At 41.4% G+C, this 25,947-nt stretch overlaps 1 protein-coding gene across 1 annotated transcript in view; it reads right to left on the bottom strand.

Annotated features, from left to right (window-relative positions):
* Positions 1-1,334: 1,334 nt before the first annotated feature.
* EP300 (E1A binding protein p300) overlaps positions 1,335-25,947 on the bottom strand; it is a 61,235-nt gene continuing 36,622 nt past the window's right edge. The window contains exons 15-31 of the mRNA XM_059846511.1: positions 25,295-25,483; positions 24,243-24,399; positions 23,580-23,698; positions 22,122-22,361; positions 21,483-21,571; positions 18,953-19,033; positions 16,848-16,904; positions 15,340-15,417; positions 14,254-14,321; positions 13,430-13,580; positions 12,725-12,871; positions 12,182-12,295; positions 10,356-10,521; positions 9,556-9,720; positions 7,300-7,461; positions 6,052-6,333; positions 1,335-4,729 (exon numbers count right to left, since the gene is read on the bottom strand). Coding sequence (XP_059702494.1) covers positions 2,507-4,729; positions 6,052-6,333; positions 7,300-7,461; positions 9,556-9,720; positions 10,356-10,521; positions 12,182-12,295; positions 12,725-12,871; positions 13,430-13,580; positions 14,254-14,321; positions 15,340-15,417; positions 16,848-16,904; positions 18,953-19,033; positions 21,483-21,571; positions 22,122-22,361; positions 23,580-23,698; positions 24,243-24,399; positions 25,295-25,483 — 4,488 coding nt within the window. The 3' untranslated portion in view covers positions 1,335-2,506. The remainder of the gene's footprint in view (positions 4,730-6,051; positions 6,334-7,299; positions 7,462-9,555; positions 9,721-10,355; positions 10,522-12,181; positions 12,296-12,724; positions 12,872-13,429; positions 13,581-14,253; positions 14,322-15,339; positions 15,418-16,847; positions 16,905-18,952; positions 19,034-21,482; positions 21,572-22,121; positions 22,362-23,579; positions 23,699-24,242; positions 24,400-25,294; positions 25,484-25,947) is intronic.

Below are 25,947 nucleotides of genomic sequence, written 5' to 3'. Positions count from 1 at the left end.
AGGAAGAGGAGAGCTTACTGTGCAGAGCACAAATCTAAACAATCCCAGACTGCTGTCCTGGCATTCAATACATGGGGTTTTTTGCTTTCTGCTCTCCTTTAGGTCAGGAGCAGTCCCTCCCAATGCACCAGGGTAATTGTGGGCTTGGTGCAGAGCTGGTCTGCACCATGCCAGGGTGAGGAGTAGGAGGTTTAGCCAAGGCCTAATACCAAAGCCCAGGGCTGCTTTCCTTAAGCCTGCCACAAACTTTCTACGATCTTGCTGAAGGCTTGCCACCAACCACTTTTTAAATACGAGATTCATTGTCCTAATTGTGTTTATATCCAAAACCCAAGTATTTTACTCACACTTTTGAAGATCTCTAACACCCATTCACATTGTAATACACCATTAGTTTTATTTGGCACTTACCCCCTCCATCATCTTCCACCAGCAGTTTCCTGAAGTCAGCTTGCTTGTTTTATCTGTCTGAGATCTATGGATACACTGATGTTCCCAACACAGCTGGGATTGCAGTCATGCTCCTTGGTCCCATTTGGGTCTTCCAGGTGCGTAATGCCCTGGTGGCGAGTTATTCCCTAGGCAGCCAGCACTGTATGCACATGCACACAATAAGGCTGGATTTTGGGAAGCCCTCAATGAACCAGCCACATCCACCACAACCAGCCTGAGCACAGCACGCGACATGACTGGATTAACTCCAGGTGAGCACAGCTGAGGGCAGCACACAGCTGGTGCTGTCACCATGAGCTGCCTGCGCGCTCCATGGTGACAGCACCTCTGTTCTGGAATGCCTCTGTGCCGAGCATACGTCACCAGATGTGACACAGGGTGACTGGGCACCCACGCACCATCCCGGCGCAGCACCTGCCTGCAGGACATCCACACAAGCTTACCTCATGCTCACACTTCAGTGCCAAAAGGCGCACAATATACTCCAAGTGAAATAGGATCTTTTAATATCACATATCCAAACAAATAGTTCTCATTTCAAAATGCAAAATAGGTCCTTTGAAGATCAGCTGCTCCCAGGCTGTGTGAGCAGGGCGGGGCACAGCTGACTGGCACAACTGTTGAGGTCAGACCTCGTTTCTTTGGTAAGATACATGCCGGGGACAACGCGAATGTAGAGCTGTACCAAAAGAGTCCATTTAGAAGACTAATTATTACTCCACACCCCTTATTAGAGATTTGCATTTTAAAACAGTCATATACATTAAATAGCTCTCTGACGTCTAGATAGCAAACATTTGAAGTAGCACATATTCCGCTACCCCCACCGTTTTAAGAACAAGCAACACATGTGGGAGAGAAGGGAAACATTAAAAACAGGCTGTCTGTCTCACACAGTTTATTTAACAATAGGTAATAAGAAATCAATTTTAACAGTCTATACAGTGATCGAAAGTTCTTATTTATAAGTAACCAACTTTAATTGCATGATATACAACATTTGAGGGTTTTTTGCTTTCTATTTTCAAGTTTTACAGAAAATGGAAGAGGGTGGGAAAGGGGCATGGGAGAGAGAAAGCAAGCATAAAGAAGAAACCCCAGGGACTTTTTCTCAGGTTGAAATAATCCCATTGGAATTGTTTCTTACCCTCTTTTTTATGTTTTTTTTTCCTTTGTTAGATGTAAAAATAACAAAAAAAATTCTTTCAAGAAAACAGAAACCACAATATATATACTACATCCATTTGGCAGCTGCCCCTGTGTATTTCCAAAAATGTTGTCTTCTCTCTACATGTACAAATTACTTTAATACTTGAAGTTTTTTTAAGCTCAGACTCTTGTATAGAAAATTCTTGGAGGACAAAAGTAGACTTCAGGAGGGGACTGAGTTATTTAATATTTTTACATTTTTCAAAGAATTGACATATTTCCAACCAAAGAGGAAAAGATTGGTATTTATTTTTATATATATATATTTATATATGTAATGTAGTTTTAAAGCAACATTAACCCCTTTTGTCCTCCGGTTTCAGGAAAGGTTCTCCTGTATTTTTCTGTTGTTCTGTTTTTGTGGTGTTTTTATTCGCAGTGACATGAAGAAAAACCAGAATAGGGAAAATGTTTACCATCTGCCTCAGTAAATAATAACTATCAATATTACATATTTTCATTAATTTAAAAAAAAAATAAAACCTATTGGAGGCATGAGCAGGGCATCCTTTGGTGAGCAACCAAAAGACTGCCTTACTCCCCCGACCTCCCCAACGCACACGAGGAAAAAAAAAGCCAAGAAAAAGGACTGGTTATGATTCCAGCCATAACAAAAATATATTCTTTGTACTCTACTGTCCCTCAGGTTCATTGTCGGTTTGTTTTTAAAACCACAAACTACTGCTGCAGAGTTCAGATGTGTTCCAGGGAAAAATGTCGTTTTAGCTAAGAAAGATTCAAAAAAATTTGTCTTCAGTACAAAAAGTCTTGCGAAAATAAGTTTTTTTAAATTTTCTTTGTTTTTTTAATTTTTTTTTTTTGCTCCCAAAATGCTACAACGTGTCTAGTGTATGTCTAGTGTACTCTGTGAAAGGTTTGAATTCAAGTCTGAGTTCTCGGAGCTGAGCCCCAGTTCCGTGGCGCTTGTACCATGGAGGCCTGCCATGCCGGCGTTGCTAGCAAGCTGGGAAAGCATTGCACTCTGGTCCGGGCTGGCAAAGTGCCCTTGATCCATGGGGTTAGCCTGGGCAGCTACCAGTCCTGGATGTGGGGAGCTGGTCTGCGGGGAGACGTGGTGTGGAGAAGGCTGAGGCTGCATCCGAGGGGATGGGCTGGAATGAGGGGGCTGGGACTGGGGCCGCGGTGAGGGTACAGGCTGTGGAGACCGCACTTGATTGGTGAGCGATGAAGGGAGCTGCTGGCCCTGGAGGTGCGGGGACTGGGCCTGATTGGGGAGCATGTGCTGTTGGGGGCTCATAGGATTGGGCTGAGCTGGGGATCCCATCTGCTGCTGAAGCAGCCTTTGCTGGAAAGCCTGTTGCAAACTGGCTCCTGTCTCTGCACTCATGGCCTGTGGAAGCTGGCTTATTTGTCCCATGTTTCCTTGCTGCATCTGCTGCATGTGATGCTGCATTCGCTGCTGCTGCTGCTGGGGATACCCGACACCCTGGGGCTGCTGAAACTGGTTGTGGTTGGCCATCCCTGGCCCCAGCGCCGGTCCCGCTCCCTGCTGCTGCTGCTGCTGGTGACGCTGCTGCTCCATCATCTGGTGCCGTCTCATCAGGAGATCTCGGAACTGGGGAGCCATCCCCGAGTGATTCATATTCATCTGCTGCGCCTGAGGATTCATCCCAGCCATGGCCTGCTGCGGCTGCTGCTGCGGCTGCTGCTGGGGCATGCTGGGTCTCTGCACTCCTGCTTGCATGGGGTTCATGTTCTGCATGGCCGGGTTGGGGTGCACCCCTCCTTGCTGCCCTTGCATGGCCTGCTGCGGCTGGAGCCCCGGCTGCCCCTGCGGGATGCCAGGCTGCCCCGCCATGCCCTGCGGGTTCTGGGACCCCGCGTACTTGGCCGCCCGCTGCTTGATGAAAGCGGCCAGCAGCTGAGGGTTGGAGTGAAGGATGTTAAGCACCTGCTGCTGCTGCATGGGTGAGCTGGGAGACCTGAGAGTCCGCAGTAGGTTTTGTAAGGCCGCCTGGGGCAGAGGTTGTTTGGGCTGAGCAGCGCCAGGTACTTGACCCATCCCTGGCTGAGGGGCCATATTCATCGGCTGACCTGGCTGAGCTACTGACATCATGGATGGCCTCTGCATTCCTGGCTGCAGCTGAGCTTGGGGTAAGGCCCCCTGCACCCATGGTGGCTGCTGCTGAATTCCCGCCGGCCCCATTCCTTGATCTATATGGCCACCAGGACCTCTGCCTATCTGTGGAGGGTTCATTCCCATTGGTGGCATCTGGGGCATCTGGTGCTGAATCGGCCTTTGGAAGATCTGAACCTGTGCCATCTGGCGCTGGGTCTCTGCTGCCCGCTGGATCTGCATGGCCATTTCCACTGCTGCCGGAGGAGGACCCTGAACTGGTGGCTGCGGTGGCTGAGGTGGAGTTGGAGGCGTCACCTGGCCACCTGCCTTGCCCTGGGACACGGCGCTGGGGGGCTGAGTTCTTGGCATGGTGTAGGGCGGCATGCTGTTGGGAGGCGCGGGCTGAGGCTGTGACACAGGCTGGGGCGGAGGCTGGGGCTGCGGGGTTTGCGGCGTCGGGGGCTGCTGGCCCGTTGGAGTCGTCGGGGTGGCCGGCGTGGGCGAGGGCAATCCTTGCTGCTGGCCCGCCACACCCGTGCGCTGCATGCTCGCCATCCTCCTTCGGAGCATCTGCGCCTGCTGCAGGCGGTGCTGGAGCTGCTGCTGACGGAGCTTGTGTTTGATGTTGAGGCAGAAGGGCACGGGGCACTTGTTCTCCTGGCAGTGCTTTGCGTGGTAGCAGCAGAGAGCAATGAGTTGCTTGCAGATGGGGCACCCTCCGTTGGTCTTGCGCTTGCAGCCTTTGGTGTGTTGGACAACCCGTTTCATCTTCTGGCAGGACGGCAGCGAGCAGTTGGCATTGCGGCACTGGCAGGCGTGGACCAGAGACTGGATACAGCGCTGGATGCTCAGGCGGCGCGAGTCGCCGGGGCTCTGCGTCGTGGCTGTCTGCTGGTTGTTGCTCTCATCATCTAGACCGAGGCCTAATTTTTCCATCTTGTGGTCATGGTTTTTAGTGTTATAACAGGTGATGCACAGGTCATAATCCTGAAAAGACAACAAAGGATGAGTTATCAGTGTTCCTGAAACTCCATATGATAAAGGAATAAATTATGTCCTGCCACCTCAACAATTACTCCCAGTCTGTTCCAGGCCAATTGTTGCTCTAGGGAAAAATTTCATCTTTTATGCCATGTTGAGGTACTAGAGAAGGAATACATATAAATTATAGCCAGGGAAAGTGTGTGGGCGTAAGGGTGTCTGAAAGCTACACAAATATATAAACCTTGAAAAACAAGTTGGTTCTGAGCTAGTAAGTCTCACATTATTCAGCTGGCCAGAAAAATCCCAACAGGAAAGGAGAAGAAATAGGCAGGGGACAAACAGCTGGTCATCTGCTCCTTCTTCAAAAAAAGAGAGCAGGAGTGGCAGAAGAGGTAGCAGCTTTCAAAAAAGAATGAAAGCTGCATTTTCAGTTTGCAGATGTGAGTTAAACAACAGAGTGCTGAAAGAACAGAATGCATTCTGTGAGAGCAACAGCACATGAGTTTGGGTTCAATAATTGATCTTTAAGAAAAAGACCTAAGTTTTTAGGATTGACTAAACCATAGGAAATTTAGAGTTTACTTTCTGGTATATAACAAAAAAGTAAAAGCACATGCGTGTGCATCTATACATATATTTGTAACCAGAGGAAATTGAAGTATCAAATTGTAATTAGGATCAAATCTGAGTCAGTCATTCACTTCCAGCCGGGTAGAAAACTAAGTAAGAAGCCAGATACAATGATAATTCAGCTTCCAGTGGGCATTGAACCAAACCCCTTGACTTGATCTTCAAACACACTGGTTTTGCAAACACTTCCGAAGACACAAATACTGTTCGCAGCATTTTACACAGACACATTTTACACAGACACAACAGAGTAGTGAAGGAGTCACAGGGGTATTGGGCTGACTTGCAGCATAGCAAAACCTCTTTGCTAGCAAACCAAGAGAGCCCTCTTTACAAAAATACTGCTGCCCCACACTTCTGGCTCTGGAAGGAAAATGTAAGCATTGCTCTTCAGAAAAATCCTACCATTCCAGCTCAAGCCATGGCTACAGTTCCCAATTTCTTAGGCAGCAGCACCTTAAATAAACTTCAGAAAATGCAACTCTATTTCAGCTCTCCACAAGGCAGAATTCACACCAAGCAGCACATTAGCAGAACCACTTGTTGAGGAAAATGTTTCCCCTCCTTTCTGAACTGCCAGCAGATGAGCTGCACAGATCTTTTTCCATCAGTTAATAATGAGAAATCGGTTCAGATAAAGAGCATTCTGGGCAGAAAATACAGGAGCAGAAGCAGGGAAAACTTCACCAACATACCTCACAGACTGTGCAATGCCATCTGGTCTCCACATGATGCTTGCACTCGTTGCAGGTGTAAACAAAGCGGTCCTGGCTCTGGGTATGCAGTTCCACCAGCATGCACATGGTTGACCACTGAGCCCTTCGCAGTGAGGAGAACTCCAGGTGCTTGTCTCTAGCAAGGGTTAGGAAAGCATCACGCCCATCCATCAGGTCACATGGAATGAGCGGGTCAGGCTCAATGATGGGGGGCAGGGAGTTGGCTGCAGGGCCAGCAATGAGACGGATGACAAAGAAGACCTGAAAAATAAAAATGTTTAATATGCTAGCACTCATCAAGATGCTTTGGTCACCAAACCTCATTACAGAGTGTACAGTTCCAGGATCAGCTATCATTTGTATGACCTGCTGTTGTGGTGTGAAGCTCTGCTTCCTCCTTGTTTCACCCCTGCCCTCTTCCTAATGGCTGTCTGTCAAGTTCCACATTCCAGCTAGGGCATCGTGTGATTGGCAGAAGTTCAAAAGATGCTTTTCAGACCTGGAGTCATTGGCCTGTCCAGGTGTCATTGTCCCCTGAAACCCTCCCCCTCCCACCTGGTTGGTGGCTTACCTATCCTCTCCCTCCCACCTCCCGGTGAGCTTAAAAGGCCTTGAGGCCATGTGGTCCGGGTCTGTCGGAACTGTACTGAGATTCAGAACTGTGTCACCTTGGAATAAACTCTGGATTTAACTCTCCGGCTGAACCCGCTCTTTTTCTCTTCACCATCGCCTGAACTTTTTCCACTAGAGGTAAACCGAGTTCCTACTTCGTATGGGTCTATCCCGAGTGCCTGGCTGCAACTGCCTGCGAGCTAAAGGTGTCTCTGAGGAGAAATATCCCCAGCAGTCATCTCTAGCACAGTGCAATCAATAACCTGCTGCCAGGTGGGGTGCTTGTGAGGCCTGGGAAATTTCAGACCTCTGGGTGCCCTGCAGATTCACTTTCCTCCGAAGAAATAGGAAAGGGGCACTGGACTGAACAGCAACAGTAGAACTGCTGTAGCAATCTAGACTGTTAGGAAGTTCTGCACGGGCACAGCTGCATTTATTCCCACTGCCCTTGCAGCAAAGAGCACCAGACTTACTGGTACTTGACTGTCTGGGTGAGCCACTCAATTCTCCAGCCTAACCTGTATAATTTACAGGGCATGACTCTGTTTGAAGTATCAAAGCTTTGTACACCTCTTTACTGAAATAAAAAACATTCCTCATTCAATCAACTCTTACCTCCTTGTGCTTCTCCATAGTGGCATACAACTTTTGGGAGAGGTCATTGGACACGTTGGGCATGCCAGGCTTCTTCTTATTGCCACGACTCAAGCTGCTCTTGTTTTTACTTGTCTTCTTATTGTTCTTCTTTTTGGCATTTTTGCTGTCTCCCTTGCTCACCTAGCAATTTTAAAGACATTTTATGTCAGATGTCTAAGCAACACCACATCAAAATTTTATTATTTTTATATATTCTATAACTGCAGGACAAGCCACACTTCACAATCATTTACTTTGAAGACACATACTAGTGTCCCCAGAAACATTACATTAACTCCATTAGAATTACTCCACAAGAGATCAAGATCAGCAATACATACTCCAAAAATATTAAAAGCAGAGATGCTCAGGACGTACAAGCAAAACAATATATAATGAAACTTGTTTGTCCATTGTAGCTACACACTCTTGGACAATCACCAAGGGGTTCAGCAGATGAATTCTCAATGCAATTCAAAAGTAAAAATAAATGCAAAGTGCAATTGATATTGGACTAAACAAAGGTAAGAAAGACTTAAACCACTTAGATTTAGTCTGCTACAGCTCTGACAGATTTACTTTTAACAGACTGCATTAGACTGATTTTGATATGAAGCTGTTGTTCTGAGTCCAAAATGCATTAGTAGTGCAACTTCTAGCATGCACCTGTCACCCTGAAACACTCAAACAAAATAGGTCAGCTTAATTTCAACTATATTCTGTTAGCAATAAACAGTTTCTTGCTCGCTGGGATGCTTAGAGAGCCCCTCAAAACCTCACAGCACAAGATGATCAAGGATCAAAGTAATTGTTAGCCAAACAAGCATTTTTCCTAAGCTTAAAATAACTTTGTCAGAATGGAAATTCACAGTGAACATGGATGACTATTACATCACTTGACAGTACAGTTTATTACTGCCCCTTCTTCAAGTATGAAACATAGGATCAATAAAGAGTTAAAAATATTTGTAGTAATAATAATAATAATAATAATAAGAAGAAGAAGAAGAAGAAGAAGAAGACGAAGAAGAAGAAGAAGAAGAAGTAGTAATGTACTGCAAGTTGGCCCTATGTCAGGATTTTGGGGCCAAACTGCTGTGAAGGCTCAACTGAATATTGACCAACCTCACAGAGAGAGCTAAATGATCCTTCACAGGTGGTTTCTGGGTATATTAGAGAGATGAGCACTTGAAGCTATACCTTGTGGAAAGCAAACAATACCTTCCTAAGAAAGATGTTACTTAATGCAAATTTGGTATCATGTTGCCTACTTTCCTGCACTTTGATTAAACAAAGTCTTTGAAAGAAGGGATTGCAAAGAGCAGCACAGCAGAATCACAATTTTTAATTGTAACATTAAACCTAACTTTTTTGATCCAAAGATCTCCCAGCAAAAAAATTCTAATCTCCCCCCAAAAATCTAGTCTCTGATAAGGTGAAGAAGCAGCAGTGTTTAAAGAGTTAACTAACAAGTACTACTGCATGAGCAAAACTACTAGCCTTATCCTAGATTCACCACTTCTTCCATAAAAGTTCAGAGCATCCCGGGATAGGCAGATGCATAAATTCTGCAACTGTTCACTTTCAAACTTATTGTTGAATTAAGAGGCATCTCTTATTTTTGAGGGTTTTTTTGTTGAACTTGATAACAAAGTTTTACATTCTCAAAAAAAATTGCACAAGACACCAGCAAGAAATTTCTCTAGTTTAAAGCAGCCCAACAATAGTTCAGCAGTAATTGGTGCTTCAGATCCTCAATGCCTTAAAGCTACTAAACAAACCTATTGAGAGTCAAGTACTAACTCACAGCATTCCATTACTTTCTCAGAACATTCTGCTAAGATTGGTCTTATATCATCTAAGTTAGAAAGAAGTGACCCACTATTTAAAAGCTAATGCTTAAGGAAAAAACTTCCAAATCAGGCTGAGGTGGCAACATGATCATTGATAATAACTGATTTCAGCAACAAAATTTTCAACTAGCAGCTGTTTCGACAGAATTACCTTTGGTAATTAGACAGTTTATAGCCCTATGAACACCCACTGTTCATCCAGATGTACCTTATGGTATTTTGTCAGCTCTAGTTTATAAACTGTAAAATTGAAATTTATTTTAGAGTGAAAAGTGAAAACCCCAGTAAACCAAAGTGCCTTCTGCTCCTCTTTTTTTTTTATAATTAGCCTTATCTAATCAGAACTTTTACATTAGATCATGAAAAGCAAAAGAATCCTTACATCTGTGCTTTCATTACTAGTGTTTTCTTCTCTCTTCCGTTCTTCTTCCTCTTGCTCTAGTTCCTTAATGCTCTCCTCCAGAACATTAGGCCAGAAGTCTCCTTCAAAGTAAGGGAGCTCCTTTGCACTGGTTAGACGGTCTTCTGTTGCCTGCTTAAAAATATCCTAAAAGAGAGCAAGCCCACTTTTGGTTATCACTATTACAAGTCACGTAAGGAAAGGCAATGTTCTCAATGAGTGACAAGAAAAGGCATCAGCAGACTAAACAAATGAAAGCTTAATATTCTAATTCATTTTACTAGAACACATTCTAAGTGCAAATTTAACACTGTATCCATTACAGTTTGTCAAATACATTTTAAATATTCCCACTCAGAAGAAAGAAATTACTGTGTGCTAGACTTCAATATGCATTCTTACCAACTGGGACAATGTTATCACCATAATCTCAACATTCATTTAAATCCTTATAATTCCAAAGATTTTACATACTTCTAACTGCATGAGCATCCTAACCCTGCAATTTGATCTAACACAAGGAGACTTAAGATTCCATATATGTTTTTTTTCTCTTTTACAGTATTCCTCAAGAATTTAGCTTGTTCTAAGGAATAATTTCAGGTCTTTTGCTAGAACAATTTGAGAAGCTACATGTTTTGAAGAGAGTATGTTTTAAACTTTTGGTGCTCAATTCACTTAAAACTAATGCAGTAAACACCAAGAATCAGACACAATGCATAAGGCAAGGAAGAAATGAAGACAAGATTGACCAATCTCCCCCAAGCAGACACTTAGCACACCTTGTAATCATGGACGATGCGCTCCGACACAGACTTGTCCAGCATCTTTTTGTACCACTCTTGCAGTCGCTTGGGTTTGGGTATCTTTTGGTCCGGAGGATGGCAGTGGAAGATGTAATCATCTCCTTCACTGGGCGGGCACGCCCAGATGTGTCCAGTAGTATACCTGGCGTGGTCACAAAAACCGGGACATGTGGGCGCTGACAATGGACTCCCGCGCGCTCTCCTCTCTGACACCAGGTGGCGCCACCACCGAGGTTGGCAGCTGTTCTGGACCTAACATTTCCATCTTTTCACTGATTTTCTAAAATCCAGCGCTATATATGGAGCACTTACATGTAAAGGGTGCACATTTTACAGCCTAAAAACCAAAGCCTAACACAAACCTGCAACTACTACTATCTCCCAATTAACTAATGGGAGAAAGATGGAGTCTAGGTATTTCAGTAGTGAAATCTTGAGACAGAGCAGCAATATTTTATCTAGCAACATTTTAAAAACAGATTTACTTAAAGAAAGAATTCCCTTTTCTATTGTAAATCCTCTGGTTTTTGAGAATCGGTTTGAAAAAGTTTTAGAATTATATCTGGGAATAAACAGGCACTGCCAACCTGTGGTATAGGGTGCACAATCTAGAGTACTATTAAGAGAGATGACAGCCAATTAGTAGCAGCTGCAGCAATTATGACACCTAAGATCACTTCTTTAGCCTCAGTTCTTCTCTATAAGTTTTTGAAGAGAACTCTAGTAGGAGGAATAATCAGTTAGGAAAAAATAACCATCCTTGCCCCATTGAGAAACAGCTCTGCAGAACCCTTCGCAAGCCCTGGGAGCTGCAGCCAGTTGTCATTCCTTTTGCCTGAGAATGGAGAGATGATACTGCAAGACCAAGATTCTTCTCCCAAAATGAGAACCTGATGTTACCCATTAGCACAGAAAATAGCATTAAGTAAAGCTGAGGCTTGAGCTCTACGCAGCAAATGTACAGACTCATAAATGAGAAAATAGACAATAAAAAAGCAAAAAGAAGCCTAATTATGCTTTTGAAGTAATAAAAAACCACACCACCTCACTGAGGTACTGAAGATAGTACTGCTTACCTCCACTTCAACTCCTATAACTTCTCATCAACTGCTTTAAACAGTCCCTAGCAATTTCTCCACAAATAACTTCACCAAACTACACTAGGTACCTTGACAATAGAGTGAAGGTTACTTCACTGGCCTTTCTACTTCAGTAATCATGGTAATTTAATTTCCACCTTTCTTGTTACTGCAGTTGTTCTGTGTTCTTTTGTGCTGTCCAAGCATATTTTCCTCTTTCCCTCCTAACTCTTCAGTTTCTCACATTTTCAACTACTCAAGATTTCTTAGTGGCCGTCTACAACTGTTACAGAGTTGACCAGTACAGACTAAACCCACTCCTCCTTACAAACAAGGTGAAGAACTAAAGAACTAAACTTTCTCCTTACAAACAAGGGTAAGAACTTACTTACTAGCCCAAAGGAAGGGCCTAATTAAAGCCGTGGCATTACACAATGACAACAACATTTTATGGACTGGAGAAGGGGCTCACTGTTTCTACTTAGACTTAAGAAAGTTTTACATAAATTTGGAAACATCAAAATAGGTGAAGCAGAGGCCTCCCCTGAAAAGCCTGCAATCCCTTCTTCTCTTCTCCTTTTCAACTGTACACAGCTGTTGTCAAGTTATTCTATCACGGGTTGATACTTAGGCACCATATTCTTTACTGTAGGATGTAGTAATTTAATTTGCAGCAAGAACTGCACAAATGCTGTACAGAAGAAAATGTTTTAAGATACTTACCCTAGTTTCTTAACATATTCTAGATATCCAATCAGTATTTCATGATAGACAGCAGTCCTCAAGCATTTAGGGCGGAAGAAATGAACACTGTCAAGGTACGATATATACACTCGCCTAAAAAAAAAAAAAAACCAACAAAAAAGTCATGAGAAAGAGGAGAGATTTTGAAGTAATTTGACAAGTTTAGTAATGCTATTTTATTCATCTGAAGCATCCATTACAACAGCAATCTGCAAAGCCTCTGATCCTAATTTACCTCCAGAAACTTTACCGCCTTTTGATATCCTGGCCTCATCTCCCTAAAACTATTCAACCCCTGCCTTGAAAACACAGATCAGTGATCCTTAAGGCAACTCTGTCCTCCAGCCATCATCCTCAGTAAGGAACAACTCTAACATTACAGAAGCTACTTTGTTTCTCGAACCTAGCAGCACTCACATAAGGGTCTCACATAAGAAACGGAGGAGCTCTATACAGAGCTACAGGAGGTTCATCCAAAGGAGAGAGCACCAAGGTAAAATAGACTTTTGTGGGGTTCCTCACCTTTGATTGGGTGGAGGGCAGTCTGAGCCATACTCCTGCACGTGCATCCCAAAGAAGCACAAGTCTACTCCATCAATCTCCTCAAAAGCAAAGAGGGCTTTTGTTCGGTACGGGAACGACTCTGCCATCTCTCCACTGTCTACGAACCTGCAGACCAGAGGGTGAAGTGGAATACCAAATATATTCACACATCAGAGACCGCATGTTACTAGATGAAGGCAACAAACAGCAAAGATGAGGGCTAATCTAAGTGTAATTTTAGTGCCATTTGAAAGATAGATGTTTACAGACTACTCAAATATGGGGCACCCACTTTTTACTGTGAAAAATCCACTCATCACAAAAAATCATTATGCTGCTGGAACACCTGTTTGTCACTACTTGGCTGGTGATCAGGTTTGGAATACAAAAGTCTTTTTTGACTGGACATTAGAAAAAAATTGTTCATGAAAAGGACTGTCAAGTATTGAAACAGGCTGCCCAGAGAAGTGTTTGAGTCACCATCCCTGGAGATATTTAGATGATGTGTAGATGTAGCACTTGGAGACACGGTTTAGCAGTGGCCTTCGCAGTGCTAGGGTAACAGATGGACTCAAGCTTAGAACTATTTTCCAACCTAAATTATTTTATTTAATCAAGTGCATCACGTAAGCACAAACAGCTCCCACTTCCACAAGAAGAAAGCAAAATTAGAAACGAACATACCTTGCTTTCATTCCTGGTTTTACTTCGACAGTTTTGTCAGATGCATGTACCACCCTAACTGTGACCTCTCCTGCCTCAGGGTGATTCTGTCGTCTTAGGAAATCATTGACTCTGTTCTCCAGGAATGTACCGAGTCTTGTAGCTGGTAATCCTGCAGGAGGAAAATACAGCTCTAAACATATACAAAACTGAACTGTTCATATGTGATTTCTCTACTCAGATGTTAGATGAAAAATGACTTTTAACACATGCAGTATGCTAACATAAATTAAAGCCTTATCTTTAAACCCTACCACTTCTAGATGGGGAGAGCTGCTTTTCCCCTGCAGGCACATTTATGGCTTATACATTATTTAATGAATAAAGATTCTGTATTTTAACCCAATTTCTATCTTGTCTTAAAAGTCAATCACAATTAAGGTTTCTCCTGAAACAGGCATCTCCTGAACAGATGTTATTAATTACTTAAACTGGATTACAAAACACTGCTTTCAGACACACCTTCACAAGCAGACATTGCATTTGGAAGTATATTCTGTCTATAAAGCCACACTAGCCAAGTTAGTATCTCCACTTACCAAAAGAATATATTTCAATAATGGCAGTGCTCTAAAACAGTTTGTTAGCCCTCTAAAACAGAATGTTAACTAACACTACCACCTGTGAATGCAAACACTCTGAACACTACAGAACTGATGGCCAAAACTGACCAAAAGTATCCTTGAGCTCTTAAAAAACTTAACTAAAACACAAGCATAAAAGCCACCTCTTCCGCATTCTTAACATGTTATTTAAAATTTTTGGTGCAAGTGTCAGAATCTTACTTTTAGCAGAGAATTTGTTCTCTTTCCTGGTTCGTCCTGTTTTCTTTAGGCAGCCATCACAGACGAAGCTGAAGCAAAAAAAGGAGAAAGTGAAGTCAACCCAAGTCAGACCAAGTTCTCTAACATCCTACCAATTAGAAGCAAAATCTTTCACCAGATCTTATCTGATCTGGAAAATACCTTATCTGAAATTTGAAATAAAAGCATAAAGAACAGCCCAACTGTTTCAGAGCTGCAGAGGAGGATCTAAGCTCCAGGTGCTGCACACCCTATCAGTTTTTCACATCTCCACTGGAAAGCCCAGGGAAGTCTCCACTAGCAGGTCTGACAATATCAGCTCAAAGTATTCTTGGTGCAAATAGGCTCAAACTGCTGTCCCTGATAAGACACTGCAACACCAAGCATAAGGCTGATTTTTTTTCTAAATGCCCAAATACACTGAAATGATTCTGTGATTCTTCTTCACTTACAGGACATCCACTCTCTTCTGCAGCAATGTGAATAGGACAACAGAATGCTAAACTGACACTCTTTGGACAAGAAATGGGACATTGAAGCGGTTATAAAACTTTATCAACATATAATTCATCATTATATGAAAAGTTTTTAAATCAATCAGAAGAAAACAAATTTTGATCAAGAACTGTGGAACATCTAAAGAAAACTATATTTTTAAAATTTAAATTTAATCTGATCACTGAGGTCAAAAAAGTTGATTCACCTGTTACAAAATTTTTTGAAGATGAAGCAGTATGATTTGTAAAGAAAACAGATCAATCTGAAACTGTTACCAGAACTAAAAACCATCTTTTCATGAAGGGCTAGCATGTCTAATCATAAAAAGCTGAAATGCTCTTTTCCATACAAAGGAGCATTGGAAACATTAAAGATTAGAAAACTTGACACACAACACTGTAAGATATACTGTCTAAATTTGGTATTACCCTACAGATTGTATAAAATTTTCAAGGAATGTAATTTCTTCCATTAAACAATATTTTAAATATAACCAATATAAGGAAGTTTATACAGGAGCTCTACCAAATAGTAAATATGCCATGTACTTAATAAGGAGAAATTCCTCACCCAGAAGGCCAGATTATCTCATTATGAAGAACACAGATCTGGTGCATTTTTCTTCCACACTCTATACATTCAACAAATCTGTACAAGGCAAAAAAGGCAAAGGGAAGCAAAGGTTAGTAGTATCATTGCTTGCTTGTGTATTTTGTAGTACTTTATTAGAGCACTTCTAGCATTTAGGCTTTTGAGTCTATTTAACACAGAGGGAACAGCTATGCTGAGAACGGCCTTCAGAACAAATTACGAACCTGCCAGCTCAAGTCAGGCAGACTGTGCAGGAACACTTTATTAGCATTTGCTTGTCTTACCACCATCCATTTATTTTTTTTCAAGTGAAGCCCTTTTAAGGATAAGATCTGTAAACTGCTTCTTGCTATAGAGAGTAGAGGAAAATGGATTCACCCATGTCAGAAAGGAAGAACCAGGTGAAATACTTGGCTGTTAGTTGCCCCACTATGCTTGAACCCTGGGGTATATTGCAAATACACTGCAGAAAGGTGGGAAGGAAGAACCAGAAGCAAATACCGAAGTCACCTTCAGAAAATTAGCAGAGATTTAAGAACTGCTGAGATATGTCACACAGTTTAGTTAGTTCCCAGATGCTGGTGAAAATAATGATCCAAAATACTTAAGGTTGCTTCAGGTATTGGGACAATTTGACTCCTTTTGAACATGCCTGTCTAAAAGTTTGAGACTTTGAATAAATAGTTGTAATCTATGTAGAGCATGTGGTATCACACTGTAACTTAGGCTTATACTCTATCTTCACTTTAACAAAGGGAAAGAAAAGTTATGAATCAAGCTACTATTCTCTCCTTCCCACAGCCCTCATAAAACACAAGAACTGGCTGACCCTTGTTCCTTTAGAAAGATGGTGTGGGAACAATAAATATCCTTTTTCCTCATTCATTTCAGAACTGAGATGATGTTTGCAAAATAGCAGCATAGGTGTATGATGCAGGACCATGTAAAGCAGCTTTGAAAAACTGCTCAGGAATATCAAGAAAAGCAGCTGAGTCACCATCATCTTAATGTTACTGAATGACTACAGTTCTGCTTTCAGAGCAGTACAGAATAACTGGCTGATTCAAAATATAGCAACTTTTCCTTCTACTACTGTGAAATGCAGCAACTAGAAACAGCAGCAAGAGCACTAAGAGCTACTGCCAAATGACTCAAATCAGTTCTGGGACTTGACCATTCACCACAACCAAGTTTCAAAGCAGAGCTATCTGCATTCATCCTTCTGCTGAAACTACATGCAAGACAACAAAATGGAGTCATTTCAGCCCATACATCCAGTGTTAGTGTTTCTCAAGCACAGCCACAGTGATTTGTGCTCTCAGCACTGAATGCCAGATCTGCTGATTACTGAGCAGCCCCTACCAACTAGCAGAGCTACATGAAATTGAAAACATTCAAAGACAAAGCTGATGGTGAATGAATAACATGTATCTTACAAAGCACTATAATAAAATAAGGATCATTCAAAGAATGACAGAAATACTTACAGCTCAGGATCCAGTGTATCATTTTTCCTTTTTGAAAACTGTTCTTTGTTTATCGTGCTATGGAGAAACAGGCAATAAAACTCAGTTTTAACACAAGACAACAAATATTCATGCAATACCCACACCTATCCACAAACCAAGACAAAACTTACAAGCAGAGTTTTTATACACTCCCTGGCACTACAAGGAAAGTAATTATATTTTACACAGTGACAGACAACTGAAGTGTATGCCACTCCTCTTTGTCTGTGGAAAACATTATTTTTCTCTTGTAGAGAGCAACATTGTTCCCTTATTCAGTTTTACTACAGGATAAATATTAAATCTGGCTGACAAGTTTTGGATAGGTCTGATCAGTGTTTAATGGTAAAAAGACTACTTGATATGCCTCTCGTATTCTGTAGGCAGAATTCCAATTATCTTTGATTACTGAGAAAGGTAGGTTATCTTTTCTTGAGATTCTCCTAGCCCTCCTCCTCCATCAACTTCAAAGGATAAATTTCAGCTTCCAAACCCTGCAACCCCAGCCCAGCCACTACCATACATTATTTCTACCTTCTCTACATCAGTTTCAAGGCCTAAAATTTCAACTTTTAGACAGAAGTTTTAAATGACCTGGTTCAGAACATACAGTACTTAAATCTGTGTGAACCTATCCCAAAGAATGTTCTGCACAACATGAGAAGTATGTCCCTCTGTGAGAAGTAATGACACAGACTCACTCCAACTTGCATGACTAATTAACCTTCCTATCTCCTCTTATTTCAGTATTCATTCTGAATTGTGCCACCTGCAGAATAAATACTTGAAGCTCCCTATAAAATAAATGAAGTTAAATATCTAAATTACCTCAAATTATTCTTATAATATGGTGCATGGGACTTAAACAGGACCCACCGTGTATATTCCTATTATGTACTCTATGACACTATATTGAATTAATTTTGGATCTTTGCTTCTACTAGAATAGCAATCCATCTACCCACTGTATTGACCAGCACACATTATTTCTTCCTTTTTCCTTCCAGAAAGGTAGGTCACAGAATCCTAGGATGGTGTGGGCTGGCAGGGACCTTAAGAGATCATCACCCCCTGCCACTGTCAGGAACATCTTCCACTAGACCAAGCAGCTCAGAGTTCCATCCAACCTGTCCTTTAACACTTCCAGTGATGGGGCATCCAGAACTCCTTTGTGCCATCTGTTCCAGTACCTCACCACCCTCTTAGTGAAGAACTTCTTCCTTGTATCTAAGCTCAATCTATCCTCTTTCAGTACACTTCAGTACATCATATCTAGCCCAAACAGATACATCCAGTACTGTTTTGTATGCATCCATTAGTGCATCCAGCATCTGGTTCCAAATGAATGTTAACTTCATTACAACTCAGACAACTCTCCCTCTGGCTTCAGACTTTTCCTGAATTCCTCATGTTGTTCTACCTGAAGGGTTGTTGCACTGCCTTCCTCCAAAGGGATTTCTTGAATAGCTCAAAGAGTAACTGCTTGGCACTCTTTGTCCCTCAAGGAGTTCCTTAGCCTCGAAAAATTCTTTCAAGATCTTTCTGAGGTATGTGGAGGATACAGCAAAATGAGAGACTGCAACAACAGTTTGCCACCAACATGGTAAAATCCATGCACAGCCTTTCTCATAGGCAGATGGCAGTCCTGTAGTGAAATATTTGTACGGCAAAAGGAGGTTGCCTGCTTCTGGTTTGGATGAAAAAAACCCTGATGTTGAATACAAGTTTAATGGCATAGCTAGGGTATAAAGAAAATGGTACATTTGATATTTCAAGCTAGGTCTGTCACACACTAGCCTGCAGGCATGGTTATTTTTCTGCAGTAGAATACTTCCACTTTTTTTTCAGGGAAAAAGCCATTTTCTTCTTTCCCTTCTATTGGTACAGTTGCAATTTTAAGCACTAAGTGCTTCTTTTTCACTAGTTTAGTCAGTCCAGGTTTGAAAGACAAGCACATGAAGGATGTATCATCCACCTTCTACTACCCTAAAAACGTAGAGCTGAAGCCCCCTTCCCTACAGAAGGCACTGTAGGCCATGACAGAGCTCACAAAAGCACAGCCCAAGCAAACACAAAGAACTCACGTCTGAGGTTGTGATGGGTCATCTCCCAGAGAAACGCTCTCCCCTTGGATTTCGTTGAAGCACTTCTCACAGAAATGATACCTGTCAGCAAGAAGGCCATATTTGGGTGAACTGCTCCGTCCACACAACACAGCCCAAGTCAAGCAACGGAGCCACCAATCACAGCAGGCCAAGGAAGGGACAGGAGCAGAGAGCAGGTCATCAACGGCGACAAGGATATTCAATGATGCGGATTTATGGGCCCCACATTGTGTTTGGTTGGTTTGGTTTTTTGGTTTGGATTTTTTTTTTTGCGCAATCAAAGCCAAGTGCAGACAATGACAAGCATGAAGGAGAAATTAAAAAAATAACACACACACGAACAAAGAAATGGGGGTTTGCAGGACAAAAACAAAAACATAGAAGCAAGACAAGACAACACAAAGCAGAAAGCCAAGGCAAAGCACAGATTAGCATTAAATCTCTCAAATGGGTTCACAAGCAGCAAACGATAAAAACAAATTAAACAAGAGTATTCCATTTTAGCATACCCATACCCTCTTCATTTTAATAATCCATGCCACGTACAGCAAAGAATTAAAATGAGACAGGGGAAAGAGCAGAAGGAAGGAGGAACTGCTACTCTGACTCGTACATCAGCACAGCAGTTCTGTTGGGAGGAGGATCTGCAGGAGATCAATGGAAGAGAGGTAGTCTTCCATCTTAGATGTATAAATGCTAAAAGGTCACAGAATTCTCTCCCAATTGAAAGGAAAAACTAAATACCAGAAACTTTAGGAACAACAAAATCTGTCCTTAAAATTCTTACAGACTAATAGAACAGTCAAACTCCATGTTAACTAACATTAACTAGACACATAATGCTCTACATGGATATGACTCTGCCATAGCCCAGTCTGCACATAGAACAGTCCAGCCATCACTACAGCAAGCATTAAAGAGAAAGATTTTATTTGTACTTCAATAAAATAGAGATTAATTCAAGATTCTACCCTAGCCTTCAAAAATGTTCTAAAGCTGTGGCTTCTCCATTATAAGGCATGCTAATTGAATGCACAAGACAGCTAAAAATATAAATAAAAGAATTCAAACAAGTTCATTATAAAGCCACACTAATCTATGTTATTAGAAACTGTTAGGCTAAAAAGACAAGTCTCAACCTCCTTTCCCAGTTTTCATTTGAGATAATGCAGAGAACAGTACTTCTGCCATTATACATTTCAATCTATAGATATATGCATCTGTATATACGATGCAATCTACAAGTCACACGTAGGCACCTGTTACAATGCAAACATCCCCTTCTAACATTTGCAAGCATGTCAAATGTCAGATTTCTGAGCAATAGTCTTTTGGTTCATCTAGTACTTGCCTATGGACAAACATAAGCAGAAGATACTGACATGACATGACATGACAAGCTCTACACTACATGTACCTCTAAAACTACAATAGCTACTGTGGGGTATTATAGGACTAAAGAAGTAGGAGAAGCTTAAAAACCACCATTTGCTGCTATAAACCTTTATGAAGTTTTAAAAGGTTAAGATGTAACTTGTGTAATCTTTGACTGCTTTCATCTGACCAGTACTTAAGGAAACTACAATTCTTGGAAAATTTTGGCTTTCAGGTAAAATCCTTCATGTTTTTGTAATTCTGGTTTGTTTGGGGGCTGGTTTTTTGTTTGTTTGTTTGTTTGAGGTTTTGGAATGAATGGAGAGCAGGAACTAAATAAATTGATGGATCTTGGAGTTAAGCAATTCTCTGCTCTAATAGGTTCATTCTGAACACAGGCAAGGGAATATGGCAAAGTTAAAGCATGTGTTTGCCTGTTTCTTCCTGGCTCACTTCCCCAGAGATGACCAGCAAGACATCTCCTTTCAGAAGTCAAGTAAGTTTAAATCCTTTAATAAACCCCAAGTAAAAAGGATACTCAAAAGAGCTGTAGAAGGGACAGCATTTTACAGAGCTACCAATAGCTACTGCCAAGACAATGCCCTTTAAGAAACTCTGTGAGAAAAAGCAAACATCAATTTGCTGAAGATCTGAATACGCAGATCTTCCAGTTAAGATGTGCAATACAGAAGTAAGTTTGCTCCTCTGCATTAAAATCACAAGAAAAACCAAAGACTTGCCAAAACCAGTATGTATTATGAGCATTAATACACTTTCTGCATAGTCTACTCAGTGTTCTGCATGAAAAATACTGCTGCACAGTAGGAAGTAAAAGCAACAGAGTTGTATATATGATTTGTAGGTAATTGAAGATTTAATTAAATGCAGGATCAAAATGTAGTAAGACATCACATTTCTGCAAACAGAGGGAAGAGCAAAGGCTGCAGTGAGCTTTTGCTCAAAGAAATCATTATTAGCACACAAGGCATACTATTCTAGAGGACTTCCAGCAAAAAATTTTATCTTAAAACATAAAGGTGTACACATATAGAGAGGGTGTCTATGTAAATACATGCATGCCTATAACAGATTGATTGCAGCATGCACAAAACTACACCAGCTGAGTTTTCCTTACCTGTTCTGGTAACTGTAGTAAGTGGCATCTCGAGGGATCGTGCATAGCTGTTTGCCATAGCAACACAAAGTCTGTGGCGAGAACTCCAACTGAAAGAGGAATGGGTCACCTTAGTACTCACACATTTTCACTTGCTCTCCATGGGAAGCAAGTGTGACCCAGACAGTGAACAATTCCACCTTACTCTGTGCACAGATCTCTCCGTACAGCAAAGTGTACAAAGTGCTAGTCACAAAAGAGTGTGAGTGGGCTGTTATTCTCAAGTTAACTCTTCTCCAAAGACAGAAAGCACATCGAAACAAGGGAAACAATTTCAATATACAGTGAAATACAGAACTTCTGAAGGAATAAAACCACACTTGTTTAATTTGCAATAGCAAAAGTTTGTCCTAAACAAAATAAGCCTTCTGTTGCTGACATTTTTCCCCCCAAAGGGTTTACAAACAAATACATTATTTAAGGACTAAATAGAATTAGAAGATCCACAAAATGCTCAAATTCAGATTATTCAGGATTGCTAAATCTGGGTAAACTTCATAAATGTTTCACACACCATAACTGGTAACAGCTGCAACTGCTATATTTTAGCCCTTCAATTCAAGGAAGCAAGAAACAGGCTAAAGATATTTACTTTCTTACCTTTCTTCCACAGCAATAACCAAGGCTCTGCATAACTGGGTCAATTTCTTGCTCAAACACCTCTGCCAGTTTGGAACAGTACTTGTATACCCGGGATGTTTTGCGGTTATACAACCAGGCATTATTGAACATGAGCCAGATGTCATCTACATACTGCCATGGTTCCTGATACTGTCCTGTGTCCAGCTTCCTCTTGATAGTGGAAAGATCCATGGGGTTCTTCACTATGTCAAAATAATCCTGCAAGAAAACACAGCACATCAAAACCCTCCTAGAGGAATATGTTGTAACACGACAGCATGTGCCTTCTCAACATATAAATTCTCATCAAGAAAAACAGGTTCCTCCCTGACTTGACTGTCAAACTGCTTGTGACACACACAATGCAATCCCTAAGTAATACCATATAATTCCCCAGTGCTTTCTTTTCATTATTCCTTTATTTCTCGGGTGCTGTTGCTCATTCACAACTAATGAAATCAAGTCACTCTAATTTTAATCAGCGAAACAAGTATTGCAAATAGTAGAAAATGCCAATGTTTTTGCAGCCACAGTGATCCAACGACTTACAGAAGAACATTAATATAAAGCAACTGTTTTCAGTAGCCCAGAAAACCTACCAAAAATAAATAACTTTATTCTATGATAAAACTTGTGTCCTCTAAAGAATGCCCTTTTCCAATCCACCACTGGTTATGGTTCAATGTCTACAAAAGTCTGCAGAATGACAGTCAATTGAAAGCTCGTTAAAAATATTAGCAAGTGTATAAATCCTTGTAATACAGCAGGCCTTGAAATTTTGCAGTATCTGCCTTAAAAAAAACCCCACACCAATAGCAAATAAAAACACTTTCAGGCAAAAAACATCACCTGAAGCACCTAAAAGGGACTTCTCCAACTATGTATTTGTTTATATATTGTAAACTTGTGTGGTCAACTCAGAGAGCTTAAAAACACAGATATTTGAATGATAGCTCTCTTCTCAAGACAATTCTAAAACAAGCAGAAAATTTAACATAAACCTCTAATTTAAATTTCTAATTTCTTCCTTTCCTATAACAAATAACACTCATTAATGGACATTTTTAAGTGGGTTTTATCTGCCTAATTTCCCACATCTTCAGAAAAGATTTATACATGATGAGAAACAGCTATGAAATTCAGCAATAAGAGCATCACAACATGTAGCAACAACCATAAAAATGCCATACAGCACCTGGGGTTTGGTTGGTAAATCATTCCAGTGCATGCTATATCTGCTTATTTAGTAAAAGGAACACAGAACCAAACAAACTTGCCTAAGTCAGACCTTGTCTATTCCATTGCCTAAGTTAAACCTCTCCAAACACATCAATGTGAAGATGTTAAAAAGACAGATGTAAGCTGTTCTCGAACAGGTATGTCAGAATACAGTAGTTTTGAATTAAAACCAGGAAATGATCTTGCTAAGACACTCACAGGAATTCCTAGTAGTTGGGGATCCACAGGCTGTCGAAATGGAAGAGACTCCGGATCCTGACGGTAAAGTGCCTCCAGTGTTGGCATAAGTGCCTGCCGCAACTCTTCTGGCTTGAAAACTTTGGAAAACAATCAATGTCAGAAAGATAGCAGAAACAGCTGGAAGGAAGAAACCTGCTAGAAAATGTGATGTCTGTGGAAAAAGACAGACAGACAGTGGGTTTATGGTACTTAAGCATGGCTTGTTTATCCTCTGCAACACTGAGTCCCGAAGAGGATATTAAAATGATCACCTGAAGAAAAGGCAATCATAAGATGACACTGATGAGTAGAGATGGTTCTCATTCCAGATACATCCCCTCTTGGAGGCCCCGAGAAAAAAAATTGTCTACAGAATCTGTAACTGAGTATTTCAAATCTCCACTGTATTGACAATTTTACTACGGCTTAGTGTCTAATTCTAAAGGCTTAAAGAACTTGCCCAAAGCCAATTATAAGCACATGCATTATTAGATATTTTTGTCCAAAAGCCACAAGGAACAATCCATATAAGTACCACATAATCCACTAAGTACCAAAAAGGAAAGGCCAGGTTTTTTTCCTCTGCAGAGATTTCTCTAGGGAGATGCACTGAATTTAAGTAAAAACAGTCTTTCTGCTTACTTTTTTTCTTAGACTGCCCAGCTGCTGGAGAAGACTGAGTTGCTGGAGTAGTAGGTCTTTCTTCCCCCTCTGGTACTTCAGTCTTAATTTCAGGTTTCTTCTCTTCTTGCTCCATTGGGTCTGGTTTACATTCCTCCACGACTGGTTCTACTTTAGCCTGGAAAGCAGTTTGGAGCCTGTCACTTAAATCTCCTGGCCACCCATCCACATTTCTGTCCTTTAAACCTATCTGTCATGCTGCCTACCCACTCTTCTAGCTCCTTTGTAGTCAAAACTCGCCTAAAACTTGAGCAAATGTGTTGGAATGCATCTTTAAACACTGCACAGCAGCACTGACAAGCTGCTAATGAGTTCTGAGCTGCAAGTAGACACACGGGTACCTCTTCAGGCAGTTTTAACAGCCTCTCATACAGCAGAGCTGCCAGGATGATGTGACTGGCAGCCACACTCCTGGCTGTCCTCAGTGACAAGCTGTCAAAGCCCAGTAAAGCAGCCCATCATGTACATATAGAATAATTTAGGTTGGAAAAGACCTTTAAGATTAAGTCCAATATTAATGTGGCACTGCCCAGTCCACTGCTATGCCACATCCTAAAGTGCCACCTCTACACATCATTTAAATACCTCCATGAATGGTGATTCAACCACTTCCCTGGGCAGCCTGTTCCAATGCTTGATAACTCTTTCAGTGAAGCAACTTTTCCTAATATCCAGTCTAAATCTCCCCTGGCACAACCTGAAGCCATTTCCCCTCATCCTAGTATCTATTTTAACAGCTGTGGACTGGCCCAAGTGCATCCTCACACTGGCATTTACCAAAGCAAAGCTTCATAGCAACCACATTATAATGCTCCTTTCCGGGGCCACTGACTTCTACTACCACAATTTCACAAGAAAACAGACCCTTCTTCAGGAATAAGACAAAAGGCAACAATCAAAACTGTAGCAACAGCATCAGGTAGCACCTACAGCTCTCAGTGAATTCTGAAAGGAATGACAGAAAGCAGCACTAGATTAAGGTATTCTACTCAACATCTGGTCAACAATCTCACCTCAGATTTCTCCTCCATTTGCATCTCTGTTTGTTCTGGTTCTCCTTCATCTGTTTTAATCTCCATTTTCACTTCCTGCAGGGGTGGCTGCTGCTGTTCTGGAACAGTCTGCTGAGAGTTCACCTCTGTGCTGCTGGTGGATGGGGGGTTGGATACCTGCCCATCAATGCTCACAGCTGGCTGTGAAAGCTGAGGGAACAAAACACATTACAAACAGGCTTCTTACAAACCTATTTTCCTTTTCTAATCTATGTTTTACCTATGCTACATTTCCACTGAGTTGAAAAGCACTCTAGTCCTTCTATTTGTTTTCCCTGAAAAATACAGTGGTCCCACAACCTCAACTACTGGAAAACTTGTATCAGAGGCATGCACTAGAAGGTCTTCTCTACAGAAAATGGGATGGTTTCCCTTATTGTATAAGTACTATGCATATGTATAAGTAACCAAAAACCTCACCCACGTTTCAAAGTGAATTTCAAAACATGTACAAGAACTCTGTAAAATACTTCCTCTCTGGAAACAGCAGATATCTACAGACTTGCCTCGATGGAAAAAGTTTACTTCCCAAATACAAAAAAAATCCCTATTTTAATAATAAACATGCCAGGAGCACACAACTGATAATGAAACCTTGCACACAAACATTTGCA

Source organism: Haemorhous mexicanus, chromosome 5 (assembly GCF_027477595.1).
Source record: "Haemorhous mexicanus isolate bHaeMex1 chromosome 5, bHaeMex1.pri, whole genome shotgun sequence".
NCBI classification, from domain to species: Eukaryota; Metazoa; Chordata; class Aves; order Passeriformes; family Fringillidae; genus Haemorhous; species Haemorhous mexicanus.
The sequence above is the reverse complement of the archived record's forward strand: the minus strand, read 5'-3'. Positions and strand labels throughout refer to the sequence as shown.